Here is a 17,743-nt window from a genome sequence, read left to right on the forward strand (position 1 = left end):
GAAAATAACGGCGGACGTTAACCCTCTGCTAGGGTTTGTGGAAAATAACGGCAACATTGTGGAAGAAGAAGATCAAAGAAAGCGGAGTATCAAAAAGGCAAAGGAGAAAGAGTTTCACCTTTTCGCGGACGGTAATATCAAGCATCTAGATGATGGCGGATCCCAACCGACTGAAGATGTGGTGGAGGGAGGCAATGCTAAAAGAAATATTACCTACAAGGCCATGGTTCTAGGGGTGGAAGTGGGTATACTGGGGAAGGAAGGAAGACTGGAGAATACTGGGAGAGTGATGACAGTGAAGATGAACCTGGAATGGATGATGGCGAGGTTGGCATACGAGTCGAGAAACAAGAGGTAGGGGATATGATTGCCCTTTGATCATTCTCTCTAAAGCGGAAGAAAAGAGAATACATAAGCCATGGAAACGGGGACTGATTGTAAAGCTTTTAGGAAGAAGAATTGGCTACAAGGCTCTGGAGACAAGGCTGAAATAGATGTGGGTGAAGAAAGGCATAATTAACATTATCGATCTTAGTAACGACTACTATCTGGTGACTTTCTCTCATGACCAAGATCATATGAATGCAATAATGAATGGCCCTTGGTTTATATATGATCATTATTTAACTGTGAAAGCTTGGAGTCCAGATTTCCATCCCAAATGTGATACGATCAAGTCGGTAGCTGTATGGGTGAGGATTGCTGAGCTCCCAATTGAATACTATGATAGTAGAGTTTTACATCATATTGGAGACAATATAGGTAAAACTATTAAAGTTGATAAGAATACGGGAATGCATGAAAGGGGAAAATATGCAAGGATTTGCGTTGAGGTGGATCTAACAAAGCCGTTAGTGGCTATGTTTATGATAAAGGAGAGGAAATATAATGTTGAGTATGAAGGCTTACACTTATTGTGTACCTTATGTGGAAGATTTGGCCATTATGCTGAAGGTTGCCCAGAGAAAGTAAAAGAGGTAGAAAGGAATAGAGTGGCAGAAGTGGGTTTGATGGAGAATGCAGACAGAGTTGAGGTAGGACTGATTGGAGAAAAAACTAAGGGATCGTGGATGATAGTGCAGAAGCATAGGAGAATTAAGAGAGGCAAAGAGAAAGAGTTAAATGTAGCTGGTGGAGGGGAGAGGAAAAATCCTCCATCCTCTGGTGGAAGACAACCTAATAATAATGGGTCACGTTTTGCTGCTTTGAGCCAGGATCAAGTGGATGCGCCAGATAAGGTTATGGACACGGATGTCGAGGATAGGGATAACAACTTACAATATATGCATGGGAATGACATGGAGGTATCGGGTAGCAAATCAGGTACGAATAATAATCACGTGGCTATTATGGAGGACATTGAAAAAGGCGAGGACGTGCAAACAGTAGGAAACAACACTAATGAGGCTTTGTCAGAATCATTAAGAAGCTTGGAAGTACATGGGGGTGGGAATTATGATTCAAATGGTTCTGTTAGTGTGCATGTGATCCGAGGAAAAAAGAAAGACAAAAAAAAACAATAAGCCATACCAACTGGCTACACGTGGTGGTATGGCAAACAAGGAAAAAACAAATGGCAATCTTGGAAAAAAGAGGTAGTTAATTTATGGGAAAAAAACAGTGATAATAATGAGAAGAATGACCTGGCTATTGCATCTGAAGGTACAGGAGGAGAGAGAAGGTATAACAAAATGATTCAAAAAGAAAGCATAAGAATGTTTCCCCATGCAACCTCTACGTGTGATAGGATTGACTTCAATAAAGCATCAGAAGAAAATCCACCAAGTATTTTCAATACAAAGTGGTCCAAACCTCCGGATACAAACAGCAAAAACATGTCTTCTCAAAAATGCGCAATAGGGATAGCAGATATAGCTGGGAATCAGATTGATCTAGCTAATGTGGGCGTGGTTGGTTATGCTCTAACCATGGATACTGAAGAGAGTATTGATTCTGTTCAGGATTTATGCTCTTGAATCTTTGTTTTCTGAGTGGGATTCTAATTCTTTAAACATGGTTTTTGATGATTGTCAACAATAATTTTCTGGTGTGGAATTGCCGTGGAACTGCTAGTAAAGCCTTTTATAGATATAGTAAACACTATATTGACATATACAGGCCGGACGTTTTTGTTATTTTAGAGACAAGAAGTGACCCTAATTTACTTGATAAACCCTTAAAGAAGTTAGGGTATGACACAAATGTTTGTATGGAGAATAATGGGTATGCCGGGGGTATTTGTATAGCTTGGAAATCGGATCGGGTGGAGATTAAGGTGTTGCAAAAATGCACTCAATATATCCACAGTAAAATTACCAACAAGAGTGGGGATAACTGGTTTTTCACAGCCATTTACGCTAGCCCTCAAGAGATTTACAGGAAAGTATTATGGGATGATATGCAGAAACTGGCGAAGGACATTAAGAGTCCTTGGTTGCTGGCTGGTGATTATAATGACATTGCTCTTAGCTCTAAAAAAAAAGGTGGTGTTGCAGCCTCGGCTAGAAAGTGCAAAGCATTTAGAGATAGAATTAATGATTGTCGGCTCTTACATGTGGAAATGGCTGGTCCAAAGTTCACATAGAGAGGTCCCACTTATCATGGGGGGCAAAGGATTTACGAAAGGCTTGACAGATTTTTATGTAATGAAGAGTGGAAGTTTGTTTTCCCTGATGCACATGCCAAAGTCCTTACTAGAGTGGAATTCTCGGATCACCATCCAATTCTAATTAATCCCAGACCGTACAATGGAAGTAGAGTTCCTCGTGCTTTTCGTTTTGAAAGTGCTTGGTTGACAAACCCTGATTACAATAAGATGTTGCAGCAAGCATGGATTGATGGTAAGGATATTGGAGAGAATCTAAAGAATGTGAGCAATGAGGTTCAGCAGTGGAAGATGCATACTTTGGATCAGGTTATTAATACTAAACGCAACTTGATGGCGAGGCTAGCAGGGATTCAAAATTGTTTGCAGCGGAGGCATAACACCAGGGGCATGATAACTCTGGAAAAAAAGTTGCAAGCTAACCTTAGTAATACCTTGAAGCAAGAGGAATTAATGTGGTTTCAAAGATCTCGTACTCAATGGTTGGTGGATGGCGACAGGAACACCAAATATTACCACCTGACTTCGGTGAATAGAAGAAGAAGAAACAAGATAATCATGCTAAAAGATTCGAATGGCAACTGGGTGGAAGATCAACATCAGCTTCAGCTTATGGTAACAGATTACTACAAGGATCTTTTTTCTTTTAAATATGATGGAAAGGAGAAAGAAACAACAGTGATAAATTTTCCTAGGATTTCTAATGAAGATCGATGCATGCTTGAGGAGGATCTTAATAATGAGGAAATCCGTAGAGCTCTTTTTGCCATGAAGCCCTGGAAAGCTCCAGGACCTGATGGTTACCCTGCTGGCTTTTACCAAAGATCTTGGAATGTTGTTGGAAAATCAGTTTGTGAGTTTATAAAGGAAGTTTGGAAGAAGCCGTCTCGTATTGTAGAGGTTAACCAAACGGATATTTGTCTGATTCCCAAGGTGGAAAACCCGCAAACTGTTATGCAATTCCGTCCTATCTCGTTGTGCAATACAATCTATAAAATTATGAGCAGAGTGGTGGTTGAAAGATTGAAGAATATCATGGATAAGTTAGTGTCCCCTTATCAAACTGGTTTTGTGCCAGGAAGATCCATACATGAAAACATTATAATTGCTAGAGAGGTGATGAATATCTTGCATAAGAAGAAAGGTAAAAAAGGTCTCTTTGCTATTAAGTTGGACTTTTCTAAAGCTTATGACAAATTAGACTGGGAATTTATTTGGAAAGTGATCAGTGAGATTGATTTACAACAGGCCATGATGAACATGATAATGCAGTCTATCACTTGTGTGGAAACAAATGTGAATTGGCATGGTGCTCGGGGATCTTTCTTTCGGCCGCAACGAGGAATTCGGCAAGGGGATCCTATCTCCCCTTATATTTTTGTGCTTTGCATGGATAAGCTAACGCACTTGATAGAGAATGCAATTAGAGAGAATACTTGGCAGGCTATCAAAATGGGGAAGCATGGTCCGGATATCTCTCATCTTATGTTTGCGGACGATGTTCTTTTGTTTGATGAAGCAACGGAGGCACAAGTGACTGGTGTTGTTGATATACTCAATAGGTTTTGTAAGATGTCCGGTCTTGAGATTAGCAATGAAAAATCCAGTTTGATGTATTCTAAGAACGTGACTCGTAGCATGCGCAACAAGTTGACGAGTATTGCTAATTTCCGAGAAACTGATAGCTTTGGAAAATACCTCGGAGTGCCTCTAAATGGGAAGTCTTTGAGAAGCAACGATTTTCAGTACCTACTGGAACAAGTGGACGGCAGACTTGCGAGTTGGAAAACTAACGTTTTATCTTTTGCAGGTAGAGTTACACTGGCGAAATCAGTTGTGGAAGCTATTCCGACATATGCCATGATGACTAATATCCTTCCTACGTCTTGTATCAAGGATATTGAACGTGCACAACGGAATTGTATATGGGGTGATACCAGCAGCAGGAAGAAGATTCATTCAGTCAATTGGGATACGGTTACGCAACCTAAAGGAAGAGGTGGTTTAGGTTTGAGGAAGTTAGAGCTTATGAATAAAGCATGCTTCATGAAAATTAGCTGGGGTCTGTTGGATGATTCACAAGATTTATGGTGTAAAGTTTTGAAAGGTCTATACTGTACGACGGATTCTCAACAGCTGAGTAAGTATAGGAGCCAAGATTCCAGCCTTTGGAGAGCTTTGTATAATCTGTTGCCAGAGATCCTTTATACTGGAGTTTGGATTATCGGGACAGGTAAGAACATAGATGCTTGGGATGATTGCTGGATTGAACCAGGTCTGCGTATAGCAGATTCAGTTATTAGCATTCCGGATGAGTTTCGCGGTTTGCTGGTGCAGCATTTGACGTGTAGGAATGGCGAGTGGAATTGGATTCTTTTGAAAGACTGGATCCCAGCGGAATTGCTTAACAAAATCAGCGCTATGGTTCCTCCGAATCCCCAGGGGGGAGAAGATAAATTTATGCTAGCTGGCACTGGTGATGGGTCCTATTCCGTCAAAGCTATGTACCAAGCTTTCTCTGAACCTAGTAACACGAAGGAGAATAACTACTGGGACAAGATTTGGAAGCTACGAGTCCCAGAAAGAATCAGGTGCTTTCTTTGGTTAGTTTACCATGGAAAACTAATGACAAATATGAACAAAAGCAAGAGGGGTTTAGGTACAGCTTCGTGTAGTATTTGTGGTCATGTGCTTGAAGATAATATGCATGTTTTGAGGGATTGCGAGAAAGCACATAAGGTTTGGTATATGCTAAATCCTACGGGCTACTGCAAAGATTTTTTTAATCAGCAGGATTTCACGACATGGTTTGAAGGAAATATGAAGTTGGTCCGGAGGAAGGAGCAGAATTGGAGTCAGACTTTTGCTACGGGTTGCTATTTCATATGGTTGTGGAGAAATCTTGATGTGCATGGTGGTGATGGGAATCGTCCTTTTGATCCGGGGAATTTCATCAAGCAGAAGGTAAACGAGTATGAACAGGCTAGCGTGATGGTGCAGTATGGGCTTGTGAACTTGAAAAGTGATCGAAATATATCTTGGTGTCCTCCTTGTAAGTATTGGGGTAAAATGAATTCTGATGGAGCTTGTAGAGATTCCAAGGTGGCTGGGTGTGGTGGCTTAATTCGCAATCATCTTGGAGATTGGTTGGGTGGTTTTTCGAAGAAGCTGGGATCGTGCACTCCTTTTATGGCGGAATTATGGGGAGTTTTTGAAGGTATAAAACTTTCTATAGCGCTTGGCCATCTTAAAGTAGAGATAAATATGGACTCTACTATGGTGGTGGAAGCAATTGAGAATGGTAGATCTATGCATATTGGTTGTGTGGGGATCCTTGACAAGATCAAAAGGCTTATGGACAAGCTAGAAGGTGTCACTATTAGACATTCAGTTAGAGAAACTAATAGATGTGCTGATACTCTTGCTTCTATTGGTTGTGATCAAAACTCGGAGTTTTTGATTTATGATTCTCCTCCTGATTGTATCTCTAGGTTGTTAATTGAGGATACTCGTTGGGTGGCCTCTGCTAGCTCTCTCCCCCCTTAGTTTTTCTCTTCTTGGGCCCTTGGCCCTCTTTGTAACCAAAAAAAAAAAGGAAAACAAACTTGATTGGTGAATTCAAACATAAAGAGTCAAACTGGGCCCCACGCTTGTGGACCAACCAATCGCTGAGGGAGAGAAGATGTTGAAACTTTGACTGGCCAATCGCAACAGGAGAGAGAGATAGACTCATTGGACCAGCGAACACCAAGACTCCACGCCTGCAGTCCATTTATCAAACCACTGTGTGTGGTGGTTACCACCATCGTTCCCGATCACCCCAACCGGCCGACCTGCATGAACCAACGAACAACAAAGCCAAAGCCACCCAAATATATTAATTTGATAGCTGCGAATGCAATGGTGGGATTAGTTTTTCATAATAATGCGCGTAACTACAAAGACGAAGCTTCACAAGCTTCAAACCCTAAACATGGCAACCTGCGATTTTTGTGTGTAAGCTCGAAAACGATGGATGAAAACTAGCCTAAACATCATTCTAATCACGAATATGCACATGGATGTAATAGTTATCGTGTAACATGGGAGTTTGAAAGTGAGAAAGTTCTTACAACCGGTGCAACGTGAATGAAGATGATCCGGGATGCCTCAAGCTTCAGCAATGGTTGGGTTGTACTCCTGGAAGCATCAAGGATAAGATTGAACGCTTAGAAGTGGTTGAAACTTGCTGGAGAAGAGCATGGCTTGAGCCCTAGTTTTTTGTAAACTTTGCAACTTGAAAACCCTTGTCACTTTCTCCTTCTTTTGTCCTTGTGCCAGTGGTTATGTTTAGAATATATAAGGGATGGTTTTTAGGTCAACAAACATGGAGAGAATCCCATTGAACCTTGCACTTTGATGAAAAGAAATTTGATTGAAATATTTCTAAAATTGGCCAATTTGAATCCAACCTCTTTCCAATTCTCTTTGTCACAAAATTGAATTAATTATGTGATATTTTGATGATTGGAATTGATTAAAAACAAAAGCAAATCCAATCTTTTATATTTTCTCTCAATTATATGATTTAAATCACATTTTTAATGAATAAAATTCAATAAAAAATCAAATAATTGTCACCAATTCGTGGAATTGGACTTGGAGCTTCTTGATAACTTGAGGAACAAGTTTGGATCTTAAAAACTTGGGCCCATTTGCAAGAAAATCCATTTTGAACCTTATTTGCTTCACATTTTTCTCTCAAAATTGTCCAACTTTGACAAGGCATATCTCCCTCAATTTTTAAGGTATGGAAGTGTTCTAGGACTTTTTGGAAAGCCCAAGATGTCCTCTACAAGCCACTTCGGAACCTGTTTTGCATTTGAAGATTTTATCTTGATGATATTGGCTTTGACAAAAAAGTGCTTTCGGTTGACTTTTAAAAAGGACCTGTAATGTTTTGGCTCATATCTCCCAAATGAAGCTTTTCTGGCCTTGGCATATGAGAGACAAAATTGTAGAGAATTCATTTTCCTTCAAAATTAGAATTGGATGGAGAATTTCTGGTGTTCCATGTGAAAGTTATGGCTGGTCAAAGTCCAGTTGACTTTTAGGTCAAAAACCCTAATTTAGAAACTTTGAGTTTTGTTGATTTATGAACTTTCCTCGATGAGTCATGATCAACCCTTGATCAAATGATGAATGATACTTCAAAATAAGGATGTTGACCAAAAATCAGGAATTTTGACTGTACTTTGACCAAAATTGAATTTTAGGTCAAACTAGTCGATTGTTGGCTATCTGAGCAATTGATTGAGCAATCTTTGGAATTGAAGCTTGAATTTTGGCATGGGGATAGTTTGAAACATAATAAGTCATATGAGATCCATTGGAGACCTTGATTCATCAATTTTCTTAAGAGAATGCAAAACCCTAGTTCAGGAGGTCTTTGATTAGGAGAGTGTGTCTTAGGTTAACCCTTGAGCCTTGAATCATTGTATGAGTTTGAAAGTGAAATGAGATGGGCAAATTTTGGGGTATAACATGCTGGTTTCGGAGAAGTTACTTATCTCTATGAAGTAAGAATGTGTGACGATCTGACTGAACTACAAAGGGTGTGAGCCTCTAAAAGGTGATGTCTCAACCGTTGTTATAACATTAGGATGTGGTATGTTTGGTTGGAGTGAAAGAGGATGAAAAATAAAGCTTAAGGAAAGAAAGATCAAATTTCAAGATCCTTCCATGATTTGGTTTGCACAAAATAGAGAAAAGAAATAATTATTTTATTGGGATATACTTTAAAAAAATTTCCACTAAAGAATGAAGAGAAAGTTGAATAAAAGAGTGATAAAGTGTAAAAGGACAAAAAAACCTAATATCTCATGGTTCATGCATGAGCATTTATGTAATTTTGAAATAAATGAAATTTCTTCCTCCCACTTTCTATTCATTCTTTCACTCATATAAAACAATTTTAAATTCATCTTACTTTTCATTCACTTTCTACTCACTTTCACTCCTTCAACATTCCTCTATCTTGATTTGTTTCCTTCATCTTTCTCGTAGCATTAAAACAAAGTCAAAGGGTAGAAAACACATACTAAAATTTGAGGTATGTGCCCCAACCAAAGGAAATATTGGACGGGAAGATTAGTTTGTGCCCCAACCAAAATGTCAAGAGGCTCCCGAGAAACATTGTTTACATCCGACCATCCTCCTAGGCCCAAATGAAGCTGATCACTAGGCCGAATTGCCCATAGAAATATCATCAGACACCTATGGACTACTTGATGTAGATACCCACTCTGGAATAAGAAGGGAGCAATGAAGTTTCAATCCTAACATTCTACAAAGGCAACGTTGGGATTTGAAGGCTTCAACATTAATTCTCAAGCCACGTCCCCGATGAAGTCGACTATCCAATAATGCATTGGCAAGAAAATATAAAGCAGTGAGCTTCAAATTCTCGTCAAACCAAAGAAGACACCTTAAAGAACTGAGGCTCACCCCAGAGCACCGAAGGAAGATTTTTCACCCTAGAACCCCGGGAATGGATAGATACCAAAGACTCAAGATGACATCCGACTACAATAGAGTCATCATTGAAGGTATATATATGTTATCATTTTACTATTTCTTTGTAACAAATTGAATTTATTATTAATATAAATGTGTATATATACATTTTCTCTTTATTCCTCTATTTTATGCTTATTTGTCTCTCTTTCTTTTAGAATGCTTAAGACAAGGATACCAAACTAAACACATTTGTGCGATTATAATATGACTTAAATGCATTTTTTTCCTAATTTTGTACCCAAAAGACTAAACACATCTTTGAGATTTTGATATGGTGTATCTGATACAGACTAAACACATTTCTCCAATTCTGACATAGCTGAAACACATTCTTAATATGACTTCTCATATAAGGCATACAAAACATATTTTTGCATAGCTGGAACACACTCCTTCCGATCTAGCCAATCCAAGAGCATAGGTGATGGAGCCCAGAGACGTCCACCTCGATTTGAGATAAGTATCGGGGCAGGGACAAGAATCGTACTCTTGGTCGGGGAATGATTCTTTGTGGCATGGAGCATGATAGAAAGATGCACCTATATCACGCCGACTTTGCCATGGCCGACAACTCGCCAAACACAATGCACAACTCATACAATGCAATACATCTCAAATCACAAAAGCAAGAAAATTCAAGTGGCATACCTGCAACTTCATTTCAATAAAATGCACAGGTTCCCTCATAAAATGAGTAATTATGGTTCTCACACCCATAACAAGTATTCTGTCACTGCCAATGGGTGTCAGTTGTCCGACCTATGTAAGCAAACTTTGTTATACAGGGTGAAAAATGAAGATGCAACATACAATAACAATAAAAGGGAGCTAAATGTAACGTTTTAAGTGAAGCAAAACAACAAACTTTTTGAGGTAAAAGCATTTTTATAAATATTAATAACTGTTACACCCAGGGGACAAAATCTTGGAAAACATTATAGGAAATAAAACAATACAGAGGAAAAAGAAGACCAAGTCGAAGCATCTGGAGCTAAGGTATCGAGATCGCCTTCTTGAGTCAACCCTGGAGGAGCCTGAAACCGGTCTAGTTTCTCATCTAGAATTATGGCATCGGGGAAGAACCTCATATCCTGTTCCACAATTCTGTTAGGAACCTAGATCATAACCTGTATAGTTTGTTGAAGGGAATCACAAAGAGACTGCTTCAGATTGGCCACCACATCTTAGAGATTATTCGAGTTCTTGACACAAGCCTTAGATTCTTGAAGAAAATATTTTTGATGCTCATCCACCTGGTGGGTGTTTTCCTCAACAACATCATAAGCATCTTGATACCATTTCTTCACCTATTTTAGGGAATCCTCTAGTTTAGTCAATCAAGCAGCCATAGTGGAATCTGAGCCATGTATTTTTGCTTCCTCTTGCAAAGAGTTGGTATCTTTAACCTCTTCCTATAATGCATAAAGCTCCTCCTTGAGGGAAGATCACCTTGTCTCCACAGACTTGCATTTCCCTTTCCAAGTATCCATTTCCTTGGAGGGATTACCTGGTGGTAATACGTTTCCCTGACTAGTAGAGACAAGGGAGAAAGCAACCTTGAACATACTATCAGTAATCTCGAAGACGAGTTTCATCTTCTTTACCTCAAGAAGATTCTAAAAGAAGGATAAATCTAACTTCAAAAAATAACAAAAACCTCCTCAGAAGTGCGAGCAATCTGAGAAGATGAGACATCTGACATCCGTATGAAAGGAGTTACCTACTCATAAGCATCGCCCATAGTGACACGAGTTTATTTTGGATAATCCTCATCCAGGGGATAATTAATTATCATCTAAGACCCTCTTTCTTGAAACTAGAGGCAATTTTGACTCCTTCATAGTAAAAAGTTTCTCTAACATCCATAAGTTGATCCACCTTGGGACCAAAGGCAGAAATCTTTGTGGATGGGATACGAGAAGGGTCCATTGCAGAAAAAGTGATCGCGAGAGAAGCTGGGGTAGAGGTAGAAGTTATAGTATTCTCCACGGCCTAAATGCCTTGAGCATTTTCAAGGTGGTAAAACAATTTTAACTTGTTCACCTTTTCCATGCTATCTACAAAACACAATTACGCAAGTAAAAAAACACGAGGACTTCACTCTCACCAAAAATATTTTTCCTCTCCTCCAGGAAAACTAAACTGAAAATGGAATGAGTATTAATATTTATTTCTCTCATCTCTGTGGGGGTGTGAATCTATGTGCTTGAAGGTAATGAAGATTGACATCTAGAGTTTTGATGATGACAACACATAACAATAACCTTTAACAGTAATAATAACCAAAGCATCTTATAAGATAAACTCAAGATCAAGTTCTTATATAAATAGATACTATCTAGAAAAGTCTTGAAGTTACTCTGGTGAAAGATGTGAGAGCTTACCAGGACATGTTCGCCAGTCTGTCTGAGTGAACCAAGTATTATAAAAGTAAGGTAGTATCATAAAATTAGTAAGGAAACTCTCTCACACACACGCGCGCTGTAGCAACCTGCCCTAAAAATTAAGATTTAGAGTCGCCACCTATTCTACCAAGGCGAATAGGAAACCTCGCGCAGTTAAGAGATCAGGGTAAGATACTATATTCAGGTCGAGGGAAGGTGTTAGGCACCCTCAACCCTTTCCTAAGGTTTGTGTTATAAAGTCAAGGTTTATGACTAACAAATAAAGAAAGATGACGGACAGTTAATAGAGTTAAAAGGCTAATTATATTGAACATGGTTAGAGTTTGGAAGAGGGGGACTCGCCTTGTTGCCAAGTGCCTACGTATCTCCTTAGGGAGAATCAGAGTCAACGTAGTTCGGGGAAGGGTTGTACGCCCTTAAAGTTGAAATTTGATTTGAGATGGTTGGAAGGCTTTTTGAATGGCCTATCGTAGTTTTGAATAAGGATGAAAATCCGTAGTTTGATTTGAAGTGTTTTGAATGTTTTTAGATTTGGGAAGTGTTTTAGGATTTGGGCGTACAACCCTGATTTTAGTGTGTACTATTAACCGCGATGACCAATAGATTCGATCACCATAGTTAAAAGATTAGTAGTTGTATCGTTACCAATTTTAATTGATGGGTTCAATTATCACTGATAACGAATAAAGGTATTTTTTTAGGAATTTTAGTAATTTAATTTGTATCATTCTCCCTCGTAATCGATTGATTCGATTAAAAATGATAATGAATTAGAATAAAGGAAATAGGCTAATCATCGCAACCAATAAAAATGGTTGAAACCTTTTAGCCAAATAAAACTATTTATCTTAATTAAATAAGTATTTTAAATAAAAATCGATTATTGCCCATCGCGATTAATTGATTTAATCGGAACGAACAATAAATTGGGATTTTAATATTTATAACATATATTAATTTATTTATAAAAATAATCTACTATTATATATATACAAATAAATAAAAAAAAGAATTAAACAAAACATATAAATTAATTTAAAAAATTTGGTTTATTAGGGTTTTGATTCAGTGTTGCAGGCTGTAAGGTTCATGGTATAGGTACTCATCCTGGGACGTAGATCTAAGGTGATTGGAAATCCTATGGTTCAGATCTGAGGGTTTATAATGCATTCTATGGTGATGCGCACACAGGATCCAGAGTTGGAAATTTCAGAAAAATAATATGTTAGAGGGGAGGCTCGAACCCATGACCTCCCCCTCACCAACGTATCACACAACCAACACACCACGCATGCATACGCGTTAAGCATGCGCCTTAAGTAAAAAATATTCAAAATCAAGAAACACGCGTATGTAAAACGCGCGCCAAATTCAAATGGGCCAGTGGTGAGGAGACACCTCATCGTCTTCCCCAAGAAGACACAAAACCTGCAAAAGTTTGCTACGCTTTAGCTGCGATTTTTCCGTAGCAAACCGAACCACCAAAAATAGCGAACAGCATATATGTTTGAATAAATATGGCGCGACCTATCAGACTTGTTCGTCTCTCTCACGCGAACTTAACCGTGCCCTTGATTCGTCCTAATTTAACCCTAAGAGAAAACCCCCAATTATGAACCCTAAAGCTCGACTCGGCCTCCCATGGCCGATCCCATCATAATGCACAGAAATCAAATTAACACACCATAAACGTTCCAGACAATCAGACAAAGCCAAATATGTGATCAAAACATCATAATTATGTACGTATCATGCAAATCGATTCAAAGTTCAAGGTAACTTACTTTGGCTTATTGGAGAGTATTCTGGGGGTGTTGATGAAGCGTATTGATCCAGACACGTTCAGAATCTTCCAAAGAAGCTTTTGCAATCTTCAAATCGTATTGAAACGCCCTAATTCTCTGAAACTGGATTCAAGCTTTCCTGGAGAATTTTGTGCTCGTGAATAGGGTTCCCTCTGCAGAATCCCCAACCCTTATTCATGTGCATAGCTTCAACTACTTATAGGCTTTTATTAGGTCACGAATTGGAGGCCCATTGATCATTAAATCCACCTTTTCCAATCTTACAAATTTGATTTGTTTCTTGATTTTTTTAAGTTACTATATTTGGCTCACATTGCATCAATCTTCTCCAATTTACTTGTGCACGAAAATCTTATTGCATTTGATCATAAATGTTGATTGAAAACAATCGAAACATATCCTTTACCAAAATATTTGATTTTCATCTTAATTAAATCATTAAAAATGAAATAAAATCCTAAAAAATCAAATAATACATCTAATTTCGTGGCTTGTGGTCTTGGACAGCCTAAATATCTTATGGATCAAGTTTGGATCACAAAACATAGGCCCACTTGTGAGATGTCCAATTTAAACCCCTTGTATTTCACATTTTGCCTCCAAAAGTTAACCAACTTTGATCAAGCATATCTCACTCAATTTTTAAGCTATGAGGGAGTTCTAGGACTTTTTGGAAACCCCAAGAGGTCCTCTACAAGCCACTTTGGAACATATTTTTCATTTGGGGCTTTTATCTTGATCATATCCTCTTTGACAAAAAGCTGCTTTTGGAGGATGCTTGAAAAGGACCTATAATCTTTTGCATTGTACCTCTCAAATGAATCATTTCTAGCCTTGGCTTGTGAGAGACAAAGTTGTAGGGAATCCAATTTCCTTCCAAATAGTCTTTGAGTGGGGAATTTTTGATGTTCCATGTGAAAGTTATGGCCAGTCAAAGTTGAGTTGACTTTCTCCTAGAGAAACCCTAATTTGAACCTTTTTGTATTTGTTCATCTCTAAGTTTCTACTGATAAATCATGATCAAACTTTGATCAAATTATGGATATACACCCTTGTACTTGATGTTTGACCAATGGTCAGAGGTTTAAACCATGCTTTGATTGTGGTTGACTTTTAGGTTTTATCAGTTGACTGTGAATCTTTTGAGCTGTTTGAACAAGTAACCTTTAGAGTTGGGTCTTGACTTTTATCATAGAGGTATCTTAGATCATCATGGGCCATGGAGAACTTCATTAGAGACCTTGTTTTGCTAATTCCTTCAGGAGAATACCAAACCCTAGCTTTAGGAGACTCTTGCTCAGGAGAATGACTGGATGAGTCTCTTGAACTTTGAATTATTGTGAATGGAATATGGAAGGCAAATTTTGGGGTATGACACGCGCACTCACACACTTCAAAATATTTTTCTACCTTGAATTTTTTTTCTAAAGCCAGAACCAAGTGATTGAAAAACTATCCAAACTTTTTTTAGTAATCTAATTGATTGGAAAGATGTGCCAATTGATTAGAAAAACTTTTTTTATATATCCAATCAATTAGTACACTTGTACAATCGATTAGAAGGATGATAATTGATTATACAATAAGCAAATATAGCACCTTAAGGACTTGTAACAGCTATATATTCAAACTTTTCTAATTGAGCTTTATAATCGATTATATTTGAGCTCTCTAATTGATTAGAGAATTTTGCTAAACGATTAGATAAAAAATTTGGCCCATGGATCGTTTATTTTCTTGGCATTTCCAATGACTATATAAAGGGGGGGTCTTCCTCACTTCAAACCACACCATTTTCCAATGTTTTCATATTTATTTGGAATTCATCTCTTTCTCACTTTTTAGAAAATATTTCTATTCACTTCAAATTGTTTCAGTGCTCCTAAGTGAAGCTTTACTTGTGAGAAAGATATTTTTGTAAGTGGTTGTGTCGCTCGTTTAGATTCTTAAAGGTGTGATACCTTTGAGATATTAAGTTTGTTTCTTGAGATAAATCTTTATAAAAATTCATGTTCTTAGTTTATTAAGCTTTTCTAGAAAAAGCTTTATTTTGGTTACTGAGATCAACCATAAATCTTCTCACACGTCTCTGACAGCCTCTTGTAGAGAACTGCTCTTTTCAACTGGTAACTTATACAATCTGATGTGAAATTTGGTTAAGTCCCAAAACAGTTACCCTGTAGATTTCGACTAACCTAATTGGTCTTTCCAAACCATACATCTTTTGACACCTTCCATTCTGACTAATCATTATTTATCTTAGCCTTTGATTTTGCAACTCTTGAGGCTTTATTCATGGTTTTATGCTTTGGTAAAAAATTCTTGGTCAACAACATCATGATGGTCACACATGGTTATATCAAAAGTATAAGTTTTTATGGAAAATTTGTCATTTTTTTCCAATTTCGTCGGGATTATTCCCATTTGATGGTCTCAATGATTTACAAGAGTAAGGAGATCCTGGCTTAAGTTCAACGATATTAACCTTACTTTCCTCAATTAAATCCTCTAAATTTGATGAATATTCATCTGCTGCTACGTAAGCAACTTTTTCTTTCTTATAATATTTACAAGTTTTGGCTTTTTCAGCTTTCAATCGTTCGATTTGGTGAACTCTATCATCCAATTGCGCCATATCTCTAAGATATTGAGTATCTATTTTTTCCTGATAGATTAGTTTAAGCCTCCTACAACCATTTTGACTAATTCATGTTGAGGGACTTGGGTAAAGCATCTTTCTTTCAAAAGTCTAAATCTGTTAAGATAATCATCGACTGACTCAACAACCTTTAGTTTGACGTTGTCCAATTCCTTCAAACTTTTTTTATCGTCCCATGTAAAATTGTTCATGGAACAACCTCTCCATCTGGGTCCACGTATGAACGGAATATGGAGGCAGCATTGTAAACCAAGTGAACACATTTTTTGTGAGGGAACTTAGGAAATATTTTATTTTTAGATCCTAATTGTTTGCTATGTCACCATCCTCGGTTTGATACCTAGCAACATGTTTGACGGTGGATTCATTTGTGTCACCAACGAACTCAGTAAACTTTGGAACTTTCCATCCCCTAGGTAGTTTTGTTTGTAAAACAAAATATGTTAATGGAGAAGAATAAGTAGGCCTTTGAAGACTAATATTCATACCATATTAAACCATAATTCGTTCGACAATGGCTTCCAAATTTTTCTCTCCATCCAATGCATCTTGTCAAACCTGCCTAACCACTTGATCGACATTCTGGTTTCTATTAACTACCACTGTGAGGGGACATTCGATAATCCTAGGTATTTGTTTGACGCCCTAGGGAATCTCTTGTTCTTTGTCGATTGTTTCTTCAACCACTTCTTCATGTCAAACATGTACCTCTGGTTGGGGTTGTACAACCGGTCGAACTGGCGCCTTAGGGGCACCAAGAAAATCACTTATTCAAGTCATTTAAGTTGACAATTGTTGGTAACTTTGAGTAGAACTCTGTATTAGTGGTCTCAGTATGGTACCCATCTGTTGAGTAAGCATGTTGACCATTTCGTGATTGCTTTCGTCCATCTGAGGCATCATAATGGCGACAAAACATGTGGTGAAAGTCGAGATCGCTTGGGACGAAAATCCCATCCCTGTGGGACAACAAAATTGGATTCCCATAGGTCATAATCCATGATAAGGTGAGAACGTTGATGTTGTATTTTTAGTATATGTCGAAACATTACTATGTAAACATGTCATCATTGATGTTGGCATTCCATAAACTCGATCCCCACCATATATGGGCATTGTGAAATTGGACATATACGACCCATAAGCACTTTCCCTAGTCAGTATCGACAAGTCCGGTCCCGATATTTTAGAGGCCCAATGCAAATAATGAAAATAGACCTATAATTAAAATATATAATTTTTTTAAAAAAACAACATTTATTTAAATTATAAATAATATCAACTACATCAAAATTAGTCATTTATCAGTGTAACTAACATAAAAAAATGTCATATGTCATATGAAAAGTTAGTCTTTAATAAAAAAAAATGAAAAGAATTTGAAAAAAGTCATTTTATTTTAGTTGTAAATTGTAATTAACATTAAAAAATAAAAAAAAATAAAAAAATTATCTATAAATATTCCAATGCATGATCTAAGCAATGTTATTATAATTGATGTTGCATGCATTTACTTCTTAAAATTGTAGTTTTTTCTTTTAATTATTTAAAAAAAGAATATTTTAATGGAAATATGACTCATACAAATAAGATTTTTGTATTTTTTTTATGCACAGTAATTGTAACCATGTGCCAATTTATACCGATAGAAAAATACATATTTAAAATTTATATTTTATATATATTTTTAAAATTTTGAGTCTTTCATTAT

The 17,743-nt window shown here is 37.4% G+C and overlaps 1 protein-coding gene across 1 annotated transcript; it reads left to right on the plus strand.

Annotated features, from left to right (window-relative positions):
- The first annotated feature begins 494 nt into the window (after positions 1-494).
- LOC131622500 (uncharacterized) lies at positions 495-1,523 on the plus strand. The gene has a single exon (XM_058893538.1). The coding sequence runs from the start codon at positions 495-497 to the stop codon at positions 1,521-1,523; it is 1,029 nt and encodes a 342-aa protein (XP_058749521.1).
- The last annotated feature ends 16,220 nt before the right edge of the window (positions 1,524-17,743 follow it).

Source organism: Vicia villosa, unplaced genomic scaffold, assembly GCF_029867415.1.
Source record: "Vicia villosa cultivar HV-30 ecotype Madison, WI unplaced genomic scaffold, Vvil1.0 ctg.000030F_1_1, whole genome shotgun sequence".
NCBI lineage: Eukaryota > Viridiplantae > Streptophyta > Magnoliopsida > Fabales > Fabaceae > Vicia > Vicia villosa.